The sequence below is a fragment of the Saxophila tyrrhenica genome, assembly GCF_035928015.1.
Source record: "Saxophila tyrrhenica strain CCFEE 5935 chromosome Unknown scaffold_1, whole genome shotgun sequence".
Taxonomy (NCBI): Eukaryota; Fungi; Ascomycota; class Dothideomycetes; order Mycosphaerellales; family Extremaceae; genus Saxophila; species Saxophila tyrrhenica.
In genome coordinates this window covers 206234-219541 of record NW_027041733.1, presented here as the reverse complement: position 1 = coordinate 219541, position 13308 = coordinate 206234, and the positions used below count along the sequence as shown (strand labels likewise).

Below are 13308 nucleotides of genomic sequence, written 5' to 3'. Positions count from 1 at the left end.
CCCCCATCCATCCATCCATCCGCATCCACCGCAAACAAGAGACCCGCTCCCTCGATACGACTGCAATCGAGGAGGAATAGTGGTATCATTCGCAAAGCTTTCTTTTCGATCAAAGAAAAAAAAGCAACAAGAAAACGCATCAGCATCGTATCCGTTCCGTTCCATTCCAACCCAACCCACGTGAGGAGTCGGCTGCCGACTTCGAGCGAGGGGTGGTGTGGGTGGAGGCGCTTATATGGCCAACAGAGCGAACGCCGCGGCGCCGAGGAAGGCGGGGGCTGCTGTTGCGAGCGCTGCGCCACCGGTGGAGGAGCCTGGGGGCTTGTTAGCGTGTGAAAGTTTGTGGGAATGGGAAAGATGGACTTACTCGACCCGCCCTGGGAGCCGCTGTTGTTGTTATCGTTATCGTTGTTGTTGTTGTTATTGTTGTTGTTGTTGTTCCCCCCGTTGCCGTTTCCGTTGCCGTTGCCCGCAACACCAGTCGCGCCGCCGCCCCGGCCCGTAGTCGTGGTGTCGGTGGTAGCAGTCGTCCGAGTGACGGTGTCGACGCTGCCCGACATTGACATTGACATTGAGCTGCTAGCGCTAGCACCAGCGCCGACGATTGTGGTGGTGCCGGTAGTCTGGCCTTGCGCGTTGGTCAAGGCGGAAGTCGTCACGCCGGTGAGGTTGCCGGCGAAGATGGTGGTCGAGCCGGTCGTGGTCGTAATCGTGCTGCCGCCGGAGGTGATGACTTCTGTCAGAGGACGCGTGGTGAGTGGCGTGCCCATGCCTCCACCAACCGCAGTTGATGAGGCGTTTCCGCCAGATCCGCCGGTCGCGATGGCGCTGCCAGAGGGTCCAGTGGCGGATGCGGTGGAGAGGACAGAGAGAGCGGAGCCGGAGAGCGTGGAGCTGGGGTTTTGGAGGGCGGCTGCTTTCACGTTAGCTCCCACTCTCAGACATCGCCATCATTGTTTTAAATGGACTCACTCCTGCAGTACTGCGTGCCGAAGGAGATAACCTCAGCCGCGTCGTCCGACGAGCAAGCCTCGTTGGCGCAATCGCGAATGCCGTAGCCGAACGCCTCGTTCGTGCAGTAGCACGTCACGTTGCCCAAGTTGCAGCCGAAGCGCGTCGACGCGATCCCGATCATGTTGGTGACGCAGGTTTGCTATGAAGCTATTAGCACGATGTTCTTCACATCATCAATGGTGGCGCTTGTCGCGACGCGTGGGAGGCACGTGAAGCAACAATGGCATTGTCGCGCCGCGGGGCATGTTGGAGGTAGACTTACACCGCATGGTGGCAGGTCGCTGAGGCTCTGGGCAGCAGCCAGCGCGGCGCCGGCGACGAGGAGGGTGAAGGTCTTCATGTTTGTTTGCGGTGGTTGGTTAGGAGTAGGTGGGAGGTGTTGACGATGTGAAGCGCCAAGGGTGAAGTATGCTGAAGGTGATGCTGCTGACGAGGGCTCAACGCAGGAACTTCAGGTCGCGTGGCTTAACGGGCGTGTGAGTGTAGGATGTCTTGATCACCGTGAGGGAGGAAGAAAAGAGTGAGACGCGGAGGGGTTGGGACGACCAGGGTTTATTTGCTTCCAAGCCCAACGGGAAGGTGCATGGAATTGCAGGACGCAGGCGCAGGACGACGTCACCTGCGGTTGGAGAGTCTCGAGAGTCTCGACCGCCGCCGCAATCTTGCTTCCAACTCTCTCCGCCATCCGGTCCTAGCTCGCCCTGCTGGCGGCGTTCCTGGTTTGTGCCTGCAGTGAATCGCCAGGCTAGCGGCAGACTGGCTAGACGGCCACGCTTAGCAGGGGGTCCCAAGTTGCCGCAGTGATCTCGTCCTTGGCGGATGGCTGGTGTCAGCGGTGAGGTCACGCTTGATTTGCTCTCCGCACATGGTTTCACATGGCTGGAGATTGCGCGGGACGTACAACGTGCGAACATGTCGAGTATCGTTCGAAGTGCAAGGGAAATATCACACACTCAACACATTTGCTACCATATGCCTGCTACACCCGCCTTCATCTCACTGCCCCTGCCGACTCGCCGCAGCCATTGCTTGATTGCATCCCGTTGGTACCTGAAAGTCAAGCGCCGGCAGCGAAGAGACCGAGGCTCCACTAGCCACCTCACTCGCCACGCCGCAGATTGAGGGGACAACGCACCTGCATGCACCCATGTTCCGCGCTGGACATGGGTCACACCATGCCGTCCAATGGCTTGGGCCGCGAGAGACACATTGGAAACGCGTGGCTGCTGTCGTCTCGATCCTGCGCCGTCTGTCGTCGGTGAGAGCGAGGTAGAGAGGCTCGTATCTTGCATCTTTGCCGTAGAGGGTTTCATTTAGACGTTCCAGCAGCCCGGCGACGACGACGATGATCGCGGTGGCTTGTTCAAAGCGATAAGCTCGGCGCTTCTCCCTCGATCGCCCCAGCGATTCTGCGGGACTAATAATCGCTAACCAAAAACAAGCAAAGCAAACCTTCTTGCCGAGCAGCTCCGCAGGTTCCATCATCTCACATCAGACATCGAACCGTGCCTCTCGTTGCGGCGAGCCAACCTAACCTGTATCGCCAAACGCAATCTTGCTCTCGCCATGTAAACCCATTCCAACTCCATATCGAACACGATGGCCTCCAACAGCTTTTGCAAGATCGCGACCTGTGGTGTTGGAGTTGCAGTTGGCCAGCATTGGAGATTCAAAGGCCTACACGATCATTAGCCACGTAGGACCCCAAGATGCAGGCTGAGCTTCACTCACCTTCGCCATCTCCAACGGCGAAAACGACACCGGCCGCCCGATCCTCCACCATCCCCAATACGTCGGCGCGACAAAAGCAATACAGACAATCTCGACGAGCGCGGCGGCGAGAAAGTACAGGTAGTCCGTCTGAAATACCGCTTGCTTCCCGGCCACAGCTCCAACGACCGTGGTATCGAACGCCCATCCCTCATCCATCCTCGCCTCCAAGTAGGCCGCGAACGTAGCGTTCTGAGACGCCGCCGCAGACGCGCCGGACCAGACCATGAAACTGTTCAAGCTCCTCCGGACACTCGGTCCCGGATCGCGGTACGAGGCACAGGTCGTCGGTCTATCGATGTAGAATTGATCCATCGCGGCGCCCGCGTAGGTCGTAATCAGATTGTCGGTCACGCCGTCGTGGTATACAGCCCTGTAGTTGTTCCACTCGTCGTCAGCCCTGGCGACCACCTGCGCCAGCGTGGACCGGTACCCTCCGCTGTTCGAGTCGATCTCGTCGTACACCACCGTGTTGTTCGCAAGTGCAATGATCTTGGGTTTACCCGGGTCATATAGATGCGCGAGATCGCCATAAACGTCTACCGTGTATTCCCCCACGGCAGACACGAGGGTGCAGGCGGTGTAGCGCAGCGTGCCCTTGCGGTCTTCGGTGGTCGAATAGCCAGTGACGACGTTCACAGTTTCCGTTTGATCCACCCCGAGACCGACGGAGACGAAGAACTGTTCCTGCGCAAGCGGAGAAGCGGCTATGTTGGCGTGGCTCTTCTGGAAACTCGGGGCTTTCGTGTAATCGACCGGCAACTCATGGCTCGTACAAGCAAGAGGCGCCAGCGCTGGTGCGAGTATTTTGGCTGTGCAGTGTCCAGCGCAGCCACGGATCCGGTCTTTCAGAGGGGCATAGTTGTCCGCCGGCCACTTGACCAAGAGGCTCCTGGTGTCGTCAAGGTTCCCTATCGCATAGATGTCGTTCGAAGCCGTGCCATTGCAAGTTGGCATCGTCCGATTGAAGGCAAAGTTCCAATGAAACGGTGACCCGAATTGTTCACCCGTCATCCAGGCCCCACCGGCCCCTCGAGGCAGCTCTGGCGCCATGGAAACGTTCAGTGTCACGAGTTCGCCGGTGATGGGAGCCTCTATGGCAGTACTGGATCGCTGCAGCAGCGGACCCTGTCTCAATTAGTCGAAGGGTCCTCGATGGTATGCCAAAGACAAAGTTGCCACCCATATCGATCACAACTATCGTCGAAAAGATGCACGCAAGGGCCAAGAGCCCAGTCCGTCTTCCAGCAGTCAGCGCGCCGCGCAACGTGGTGCCCGATTGCCAGTCGTAATGTAATCCGGCCAGGGTAGAGCCACCTTTCCGCAGCGCCCGATGCCACCTATTGAACATGATGAAGAACTGTAAGCAAGCGTCCAGAAGGCTGGCAAGTGGCATGGTAAACGTACCAAGCGATGGCGACGCCCTGTATGCAAGCAAACCGCATTGACAAGTTAGCCACCGCGGTGAAACCAGCCAGGTATGTGCTAGGAGGTGCTGTCCAAGTCGAGACTGCTGCTCCACCTGAGACGGTCAAAACGCCTAGAGCTGCAACTATGCTTCCAGCTCCAACCATCATCGCTGTAAACAGAATCAGCGGAGCTGCTGAACGGGCACAAGAGTAGATTGTACCCACCAAATATGCCAGTCAACGGACCGATGCGGAAAAAGGAGGGAAGCCATGGTGGTCTCCTGTCATCGGCCGGCGGGCCATTGCTACCTGGCGAGGGTCGAATCGCTTCGTGTTGATGCTTGCCGTCCCATAACTGTGATATCTCCTTGCCGGGGAACCTTGACTCCGTGACGGGAGACCGCACTTCGTCGTTGGTAAGTGCAAATTCTCGTTTGACCCTGAACGCGTTGTCCGGCGAAGTGGGCGAGCCAAACAGAGTGTCGTCGTCCGTGTCGCATCTCTGTATGCCCGGAGAAGCAAGGCCTTTGGCAACATCGGGCTCGCCAAACCGGTCGACTGCGAGCCCGCCTCGCTGTGTATCTGCTTCGATCACGATAGCCGGGTGGGCGTTTTGTCTTCACGAAGATCAAGGAAAAGCAGTGCCGCAGCTGATATGTGTACCGAAAATCTCTCGAGGTCAGAAAGCATTATTACTCTCGCAGGAAGTGCGCTCGAACCAAGACCAAACAACAACACAGTGCCTACCTATATCTATCCATGCCACTGCATCCCGCCTGCATACGCCGAGCTTGGCCATGGCGGTAGCATGATGGCTTGTCAATCGTCGGTGGACATGTCTCAATCCTTGGTCTGGAGCCGAGCTACAGGTATGCTACACTGGCAAGGCTGGCCCAACTATCAGTTCCTAGGTGGTGTAAAAGAGGGCGCTGGAGCTGCGAGTGGATACCACACGTAGCTGCTGCGACGTAAGCGAAAGAGCTTACCAAATGCGCTTGGTATACCACAGAGCATCGAACGGGCACGACTTTTGCTGTGATTGAGGGTGCTGGCTGCTCTCCAGACGTCACCTTTGCCTTCGCCCTGCCACCGCGACGATCACATGGCAAGTATTCACCCCGAGGCCATCTCGACGTGCTGCCTGCCCGCACAGCAACCCGCCGCTAGGCTGGAGTGCAATATTGTAAAACCATCCCAGTACTGAAGCCAAAGACAGAGTTCAGTGCCGCTGCTTGGTCAGCGCGATGCACTGCGTGGTCAGCGTGCAGTAGTGCGAGAACGCTTCCTGTGCCGAAGGATTGCAGCCGTCTTCTTCTCGCGCCGTCGGGTGATTTGCAGATGTTGCCGGTGTTTGTGGAGAGGAAGATGAATCGAGAGTAGGAACATTGAAGGAATGAAGTCGCACGAGGCTACGTGGGCTGCCGCGAGGGCACCTGCCACAACTGCTTCATACATTCAGACGAATCCGACATCACCTCGATCCTTGGTAGGCTCGTAGCTGAGACCTCGGGAACTGCAAATGCAACAGAACAGTACAAGTTACAGGGTATCTAAAGTAGATTATTACAGTCCCATCCCTCCCATCATCCCCACCCCCTCGCAACAACTCCAGCACCACCCTCCCTCTCCCCTTTCGGCACACACCCGTAATGCACCACAGTCCCATCCGGCCACACCCTGACCGCACTCGCCCCAAACCTCCTCGAGCAAACCTTACAATGCCCATCCTCCGCGATCCTCACCCTCCTATTCCGCCCAGCCACCCTGCCCATCCCCATCTCCTTGTCACTGCCCAACAATAGCTGCCTCTCCGTGTTGACCTTGCGCACTTCTTCAAGACTCCGCTGCATCTTCTCCTGCCGTAGGAGGGCGGTGGAGTGGCGGATGCGGCCGCGGAAATAGTCTTGCAGTTCTGCGACGGGGAGGTCGGCGGGCATGAGGTCCAGCGTGCTGCTGGCTGGTAAACGGGCACCGTGGCGGGAGAGGAGGTCGAGGGCTTGAGGCCAGCGGGTCGACTGGTCGGGAGGAGGACGAAGGTAGAGGCCGAGGAGGACAGCATAGGTATTAGGCCTGTCGGCGGACACTTCAGTTCTCGAACGCTGGAGTTGTTGCGGCGGCGAGGTGGTGTAGATGTCGTTGCAGTATTGTTCGGCCTTGTCGTAGTCGTGGAGTTGGTAAACATAGATGGCGAGGGCTTGTTTGTGGTTGCCCATGGCTCGGAGGACAAGGGCACGTGTTTCGAAGAAGACCGGGTCGTCTGCAGGGACTTGGCGGAAGGTCTTTGCTTTGTTGTACTGCTTACTTTGCCGCAGGAAGGCTTCAAGCTTCTCCTTCATCACCACTTTGCCAGCTTCATCAACGTCTTCGTGCTTCATCTCTTGTAAATATAAGTCGACCAGGTCTTGATGGTGCTCGGGAGTCTGATCATTCCATTCGCGGATGATGTGCTCTAGGTACTGCATCTGCAGCTTCGGATCAATTTCGGAAAGGAATTGGAGGACCCTATCCTTCGGTAGATCCTTCGTCTTCCCCGTGTCTGCCAGAAACACCTCCATCCCCAGCTTTGGTTGCTCACGGACGGGCCACGCAGCGAACTCGAGCGTAATGTCCACCAGCTCGGGAGGAAGCTGCTTTAGATACTCCACAGTGCGCTCCGGACCTTGCATGCCTTCAGGTATCTCACCTTCAGCCTCGCCTTTGCCGAACTTGGAAAGCATCTCGAGGGCCTGACGGTGCAGCTTCTTGCCATGCAGAAAGTCGATGAGGTCATTGTAGCGGTCGTTCTCGTACAGCGAAGCTTGCACCACGTCCGGATCGCAGAAGTTGTCGAGGCGGAACAGTGGACCAGCCAGCGAAGGCGAGGCGAGCATGTAAGCTCGGAAGAGTGTTGTGTCGAGCAGCTCAGCACATTTCAAGAGCTCCGGTTGCCAATCAACAGCCGCTTTGTCATCTGTCTCGAAGACGTCCTCCGAAAGAAGGTTCGCAAAGTCGGGCTTGCCAGTTTCACTGTCCAGCTCGGGCGGATCCTGCTTCAGCGTTCCGTCCCAGCTGATGTATCTCTGCATTCGAGTTCGCGCTTGTACTAAGAAAGAGCATAGGGAGCGAACAGCTACCTTGAGGTCCTCTCCTTCCAGTGGCTTGTCCCGTGCAAGCGAGTTTGATGTGGGAGCCTTGCGTGGTGTTGGAGTGCCGGTGTCAGTGCGAGAGACGGATTTGATGGATGCAGTGTCGGAGTCATCTCTTGTGTGGCCTGTGAAGCGTCCAAATAGAGACTTGGAGGGTGTAGACGGGGTTTCCTTAGCCGTACTTGTGTTCTCTGGCTTCGCTTCGGTATCTTCAACAGCCTTTTCTGTGTCGTCATCCGCATCGGCCTCAGAACCTTGAGGTGACAAGTGGCCAGCAATGCTCTCGGGGTACAGCTTGATCACTCTTTCTGGTGGAGCTTCGGCGTCAGTAAACAGATCCAACGCCGGCCTATACTTCCGCTCTTCGAACAACATCATTCCTTTCAAGATCATCATCTCCCTGATCTTGCCAGCTTTGTCGTCGATTAGAGTATCTTCAAGCAAATTGAGCAGGCTGATGGCTTCGTCAAATTTCTGCTTCGCGACCAACTCCTGTATCTGGGTATCATATGGCAATGCATTCATACGCCATATGACACGCTCAGATGCAACCAGGAAGCCCTTGCCTGCGTGAGCTAAGCTGATGTTTGGCTGAGGTACGTGCAGGATAGAGGCGTTGGGTACCGCCAGGTTCTGAAGCAGAGATAGGCTGTCCGGGTTCCGTATCTGCAGCGAACCTTTCTCTGGCGGTTGTAGGGCGAGCAAATATGGATAGCTGTATCCTATTGCTTCTGGTGCAAGCGCCCAAGGCACCTGCCGCTTCTCGAGCGGATTCCCATCAGTGTCAGCGAACAATGAGTTGACATCCTTGGCGAGCATCAGTTGGCCGTCCGAGAGACCTGTGGCCATCGGCTTCGGTACCCAACTGCCCATTCCCATGTAGCCCATCCCACTGCTGGTGACTGCACCAAAACGTTGCGCGGCGGGCTCAGCGGCGTTGTTATCCGTCGCTCGCTTGTTGACAGGAACAATCTCCTGCGTTTCGATGTCGACTATGACAAACCCAGGATCCATTCCGACAATCAGCTTAGACCCAGTAGCCCATGTTAAGCTCTTTACCGTGGCCTCCAAGTTCAGCTCCACGGCGTCAGGTAGCTGCTCCATATCCTGCCACGTCCAGCACAACATCTTCCGCTTCACTCCAACTGCTAGCCTTGACACTAGACTTGGGACCTCCGTGTCCGGATCTTTGAACACATTGCTCGTGACCGTGAAGCATGCCGCTCCCTTCGTCTGCTCCAGCCGTTCGACCGGCTTGTAGGTCTGCAGCTCGTGCAAGCTGATATATCCATCGCTCAAGCTGACAAGCAGGTTTGCCTCCTTGACTATCGCTATCTGCTGTATGGGTTTCTTGCTGAACTTCTCCTGCTCCGAGAGTAGTTCCACGGCCTTGGTCTTGGTCGGCGATGCTGGCTCTGTGGTGCCATTTTTGCTGACCTCGTCGGTCTGCGACCCTTCGTTGACTCGGTATATGCGTAGCGCGCCCGTATTGAGGCCAACGAGCAGGCGGTCGCCGTATGCGAGCAGCGATTCGATCTTCGACTTGTCCCGCGGCTTGAGCTCGTGGATGGCTTGCGCTTTGAAGGCGGAGAGCATGCCGCCGGTAAGGTTGTGGCTACCGTAGGATCATGCTGCTGTATCTCCAAATCCCTCCCATGCGACCATTCATCGCTGTCGTTCCGCGTTGGTGTTGCAGTTCGAGACGTGGCAGCTCTGTCGTTGTTCCACCTGAAGTGAAGTCCGCCCGGTCTTGGCAGTCGCAAACGACATATCGATCAAGCACTGCATCTTCACTTGTCAACCTACTCATGGGATGACACAAGTTCTCTCGCCGTCTACCCTCTCAACACCAAACAGAACCGCTCATGGAACAGCTCGGCCTCCATGATGCCGGCCAGCGACCGTCGTCGGGCATGCAGCAGCAGATGCCGCCAGCGCCTGCGCCGGTCCCACAACTACCACCTCAGATGTTCACCACCGCTGCGCAACTACTCGACCTCACAGACAAGAAGCTCATGGTATCGCTAAGAGATGGCAGAAAGCTCATTGGCGTGCTGCGAAGTTGGGACCAGTTCGGTGAGGATAGACAAAAACCATTGATACACGAACAGCATGACTAAACGCTATGAACAAAGGCAACCTTGTGCTCCAAGACACTGTGGAAAGGCTTTTCGTTCAGAACCTCTACGCCGACATTGAGCGCGGTCTCTTCCTGGTGCGTGGCGAGAACGTCCTACTGCTGGGCGAGATCGATCTGGACAAGGACGACTATGTTCCAGAGCCCTACGAACCGGCATCAGTTGAGAGAGTGTTTGCGTTAAAGAAGGCAGAGGATCAGGAAAGGAGTAAGACGGAGAAGAAGAGGCATAAAAAGCTGGCAGCCTATGGATTTGAAGGGGAGCATGCTGGAGAAGCCATATTATGAGTCGCAAGATGAAATGCTTGGAGCGAGGCGTCATGGTGAGGACTGGCATTTCCAGCAGTTACGTACGTCTTGAACATGCAGACGTTGCTTGCAGTCCGGCGTGGTCGACATCTGGCCATTACTTAGGTTCAGAAGCATGGCCTCCACAAACGGATTGCTCGCTTGGGTTGAATACGTTCCGGCCGAGGCCTGGGCGTGATGATATCCGTACGGTGCGCTTCCTACGGCCGACGCGAAACATCATGGCGAGATCATATGACGAGGCAGCTGCAGCTTGGGCACATTCCTTGCTCGGATGGAGAACTGAGTACATGGCGCGGCAAGTGCAATCTTCTACTTCTGCAACTGCACAACTCAATACATCCTGCCTCCAATAACTGTCTGAACCCACGTTTGCAGTACTCATTCACCAATTCCTCGCTCGCAAGCGTTCGTCTCTTCTGTACCACCACGTGAAGCCCGTGCGACCAACCAATAGCGTCAGCGACGCTCAAACACTCACTTCCAGACCGCGCTAAAACGCTAGCGCGAAAACTAGCGCACCTCCGTGTGAACATTCACTTGCTGAGACTTATATTCACTCACCACACCACCACATTCACCTCTATTACAACCATCGCCTTGGACATCATTCTCGTTCCATTCTTGCATTCACTGCGTGGAGTTTACGTTCACTTGCGCCCGTGCGCAAGTAGCGACAGCTGAAAGCCCATAAAGTGGTGAGTGCTCCCTTCATGTTCGCTGACTTCACTTCACTTTGGAACAGCACTGGTGCCTGCAATCTCCCATTTGCATGTGAAAATTACGTGACGCAATCCTCGGCATCCGTACTTGTCAATCAGCACGGCTTTCTGTCCAACACCTCAACAGCTGCTGCTCTCAGACTTGTCAACACCATTGCCGCCATTGCCACCACTGCTGTGCCTTGCTGGAATTGTTGTTGCGTTGGAGAAGACACCCTGCTGACTTGAGCGAAGCAAGTTTTCCCTGCCCCTCTCGACCACCACAACGGTCTTGAGCATGGCGTCGGCCGCTACGCTGGCGCCTGAATCGCGCCCTGCCCTCGAGATGGAGGAAGATGTAAGTCACGTCCACAGGGAAGTTATGCATCCACTCACACCTTGCCAGGACGAACAGGTGGAAGAATACGAGTTCTCGAGTGACGAGGAGAGCGAGGAGGAAGACAACGTTCATGACACCGATCACTACAAGTTTTCCGACGGTGTCATCCCCATTGATAGCGACGACGAAGAAGAAGAGGATGTTGCTTCCATCACTCTGCGGCACAAAGCCCGCCCGTGGCGTGACCCTGGCTTCACCGATGCGGTCCGGGAGAAATGGGAGAGATCTTACTTGATGTTGCCGAACTACCCAATGGGTGGCGATTGGCAAAGGACGGAGATCTATCAAAGGCAGAAGGACCTTGAGATGGCAAAGTATCGCTAAGATGTGTCCCTCTACTATACTCCGACCCACGCTAACAGCACTGATAGGTACCTGAAGGACTATCCTCCGGAGCGGTGGACCTTACCGCGTCCCGAAGCCAACGCAGCAGTCGCCAACCTTGAAGAGCGCCGGAAATGGCGTCAGCTCGGGATGCGCATCTTCGGAGCCCAAGCAGACCACCAGCTCTACCAGGGAGCGCCTATGTACCACCCGGGCTTCGCGCCGCACCCACAACACCCAATGCATCCACAGATGTATCCCCAAATGCCATACGGCCCACTCCCACCACAGCATCAGCACATTCTCCCTACACAAGCCAACTTCGCGGTGCGTCCACCAGGCCAGATTGGATATCCACATCAGCAACCGAACATGTACCACCCTCAGATGAACATGCAACCGCAGATGTTGGGACCACAGTACGCCAACGGCGGTAGTAAAAGCAGAGGGTAAGTTGCAACTCCGTTCAAAGCTAGCTCTGTTGCTGACATCATTGGTAGCAACAGCAATCAGCGGCAGAGGCAAACTTCCACGGTGCCACCAACTCAGAGCAACATCCGCATACCTCCGTACAAGGCTCGCGACAGACCTTCGGACCAAAAGCCCACCAGCAAGCCGGGCAAGCGTCAAGGTCGCCGGCCTGCGCAAGCTCAAGAGTTTCCGTGGAACCGCCAGCTTGACTTCCAGGCCGAGCGGATCAAGGCAACGTGGGACGTGTCACAGTACGATCAGTCGATCAGGTATGAGATAGACAGGGTGCATGAACGCAACAAGCTGAAGGTCGACAACCACGACAAAAAGGACAAAGATCCTCCAGGAACACCCGGTAAGTAACTGCTATGTTATCTCTAACTCAAGCTAACAGACGCAGGTGGCATGGAACAGTCCAGACAGCAGAGCAACACACCTGGAAGCGGCTCAGATCCCGACAGGCCTCCATCCAGGACGGGACCCAAGCCAGGCAACAAAGGTGCCAATTTCACTCGTCAAGACTGCTACGGCTTCAAAGGACTGGATGATCGCCAGAGGGCGATGGCGCTGCTCCAGACCGCAAACCCAATCCCCGAGGATGTCATGGACGCTTACGAGAAAGGACAGGTATCCCTGGAACAGACCGCCGACATCATGATCTGCTGGAACCCGAACAAGACCGGCTTCTCGCAGGAGCTGGAGAAAGCCTACTTCCGCATCAAGGATCACCTCGCCACCGTGGACCAACTCGAGCGGACACCGATCCTCACAGATACCGCAGTAGAATTCATCATCGACTTTTGCCCCGATATGCTCTGGCGCGAGCTTCTCCTTCGAATCGTGACGGAGACTTCGTACGGCAACATGGGTATCCGCAACCGTATTTGCTGGAACGGCGACCACTTCGACAAGGCTACCATCACCAAGCGCATCGGCTCTGCCCTAGGCATCAAGCAGCAGCAAGCCGCTACCCGCCAGCCTAGGAGGCCAGCGGCTCGTTCTTCGAGCCCAGCACAGGAGAAGGTCAAGGGGTACGCGGAGGGTGAAGATGACTGGTACAATAACAATGTCCTTGACTACAATGCTTACATGGCGTTCTTCAAGTTGCGCGTCACCGCCCGGGGTACGATTGACCTGAAGCGTCCGGCGGCTTCCGGAAGAGGTGCTGGAGAAGACGAGGAGATGGGCGAAGGGGAAGGTGGACCGAAGAAGAAGCGTGCAAGGACAGGAGAGAGTATGACGAGCCCAGAGACGATCTCGAGCAATCAGAATACGCCTGGGGCTGAGGCAGGAGAGGAGGACGAGGGTGAAGGTGAAGAGGAGGAGAACGATAAAGATGCGGTCAGCATGCAGAGCGATACCCTTCTCGATGAGATTGAGGATTGAGCTGCGATTACTTGGTGGTGATGATGATGATCAAAGGAGTGTTGCGATGCTGGGAGCGTTTCAGAAGGAGTTTCATTGGCATGGACCGTAAGAAGGAAGGCATACTGGATGAAAATGGTGCTCTGGCGAGCGTGTTTGAATGCTCATCGGCTTGGGTTCTTTACTCGGCAAAGACCGCTTTGTGGCGCTCATCAGGCTGATGCTGCTGCTGAACGACTGGTGTCGTATCGCAAGCCGAAGGTCAAATCTTTTGGCCTTCACA

At 56.2% G+C, this 13308-nt stretch overlaps 5 protein-coding genes across 5 annotated transcripts; 2 read left to right on the top strand and 3 right to left on the bottom strand.

The window, feature by feature from the left end:
- Window positions 1–231: 231 nt before the first annotated feature.
- On the bottom strand, window positions 232–1135 carry LTR77_000101 (uncharacterized protein; the record flags this gene model as incomplete). The annotated part of the gene is made up of 3 exons (XM_064797369.1): window positions 232–314; window positions 368–913; window positions 973–1135. 3 exons carry the CDS (start codon window positions 1133–1135, stop codon window positions 232–234), a joined length of 792 nt encoding a protein of 263 aa, XP_064663603.1.
- A 1409-nt stretch (window positions 1136–2544) lies between these two features.
- LTR77_000100 (uncharacterized protein) lies at window positions 2545–3837 on the bottom strand (the record flags this gene model as incomplete). The annotated part of the gene is made up of 2 exons (XM_064797368.1): window positions 2545–2691; window positions 2746–3837. 2 exons carry the CDS (start codon window positions 3835–3837, stop codon window positions 2545–2547), a joined length of 1239 nt encoding a protein of 412 aa, XP_064663602.1.
- A 1939-nt stretch (window positions 3838–5776) lies between these two features.
- Window positions 5777–8914, bottom strand: VAM6 (Vacuolar morphogenesis protein 6; the record flags this gene model as incomplete). The annotated part of the gene is made up of 1 exon (XM_064797367.1): window positions 5777–8914. One exon carries the CDS (start codon window positions 8912–8914, stop codon window positions 5777–5779), a length of 3138 nt encoding a protein of 1045 aa, XP_064663601.1.
- A 269-nt stretch (window positions 8915–9183) lies between these two features.
- LTR77_000098 (uncharacterized protein) lies at window positions 9184–9743 on the top strand (the record flags this gene model as incomplete). Its single annotated transcript, XM_064797366.1, has 2 exons — window positions 9184–9394; window positions 9454–9743. 2 exons carry the CDS (start codon window positions 9184–9186, stop codon window positions 9741–9743), a joined length of 501 nt encoding a protein of 166 aa, XP_064663600.1.
- Window positions 9744–10763: 1020 nt separating this feature from the next.
- Window positions 10764–13046, top strand: LTR77_000097 (uncharacterized protein; the record flags this gene model as incomplete). Its single annotated transcript, XM_064797365.1, has 5 exons — window positions 10764–10823; window positions 10872–11179; window positions 11237–11638; window positions 11690–12015; window positions 12055–13046. 5 exons carry the CDS (start codon window positions 10764–10766, stop codon window positions 13044–13046), a joined length of 2088 nt encoding a protein of 695 aa, XP_064663599.1.
- Between the last annotated feature and the right edge of the window lie 262 nt (window positions 13047–13308).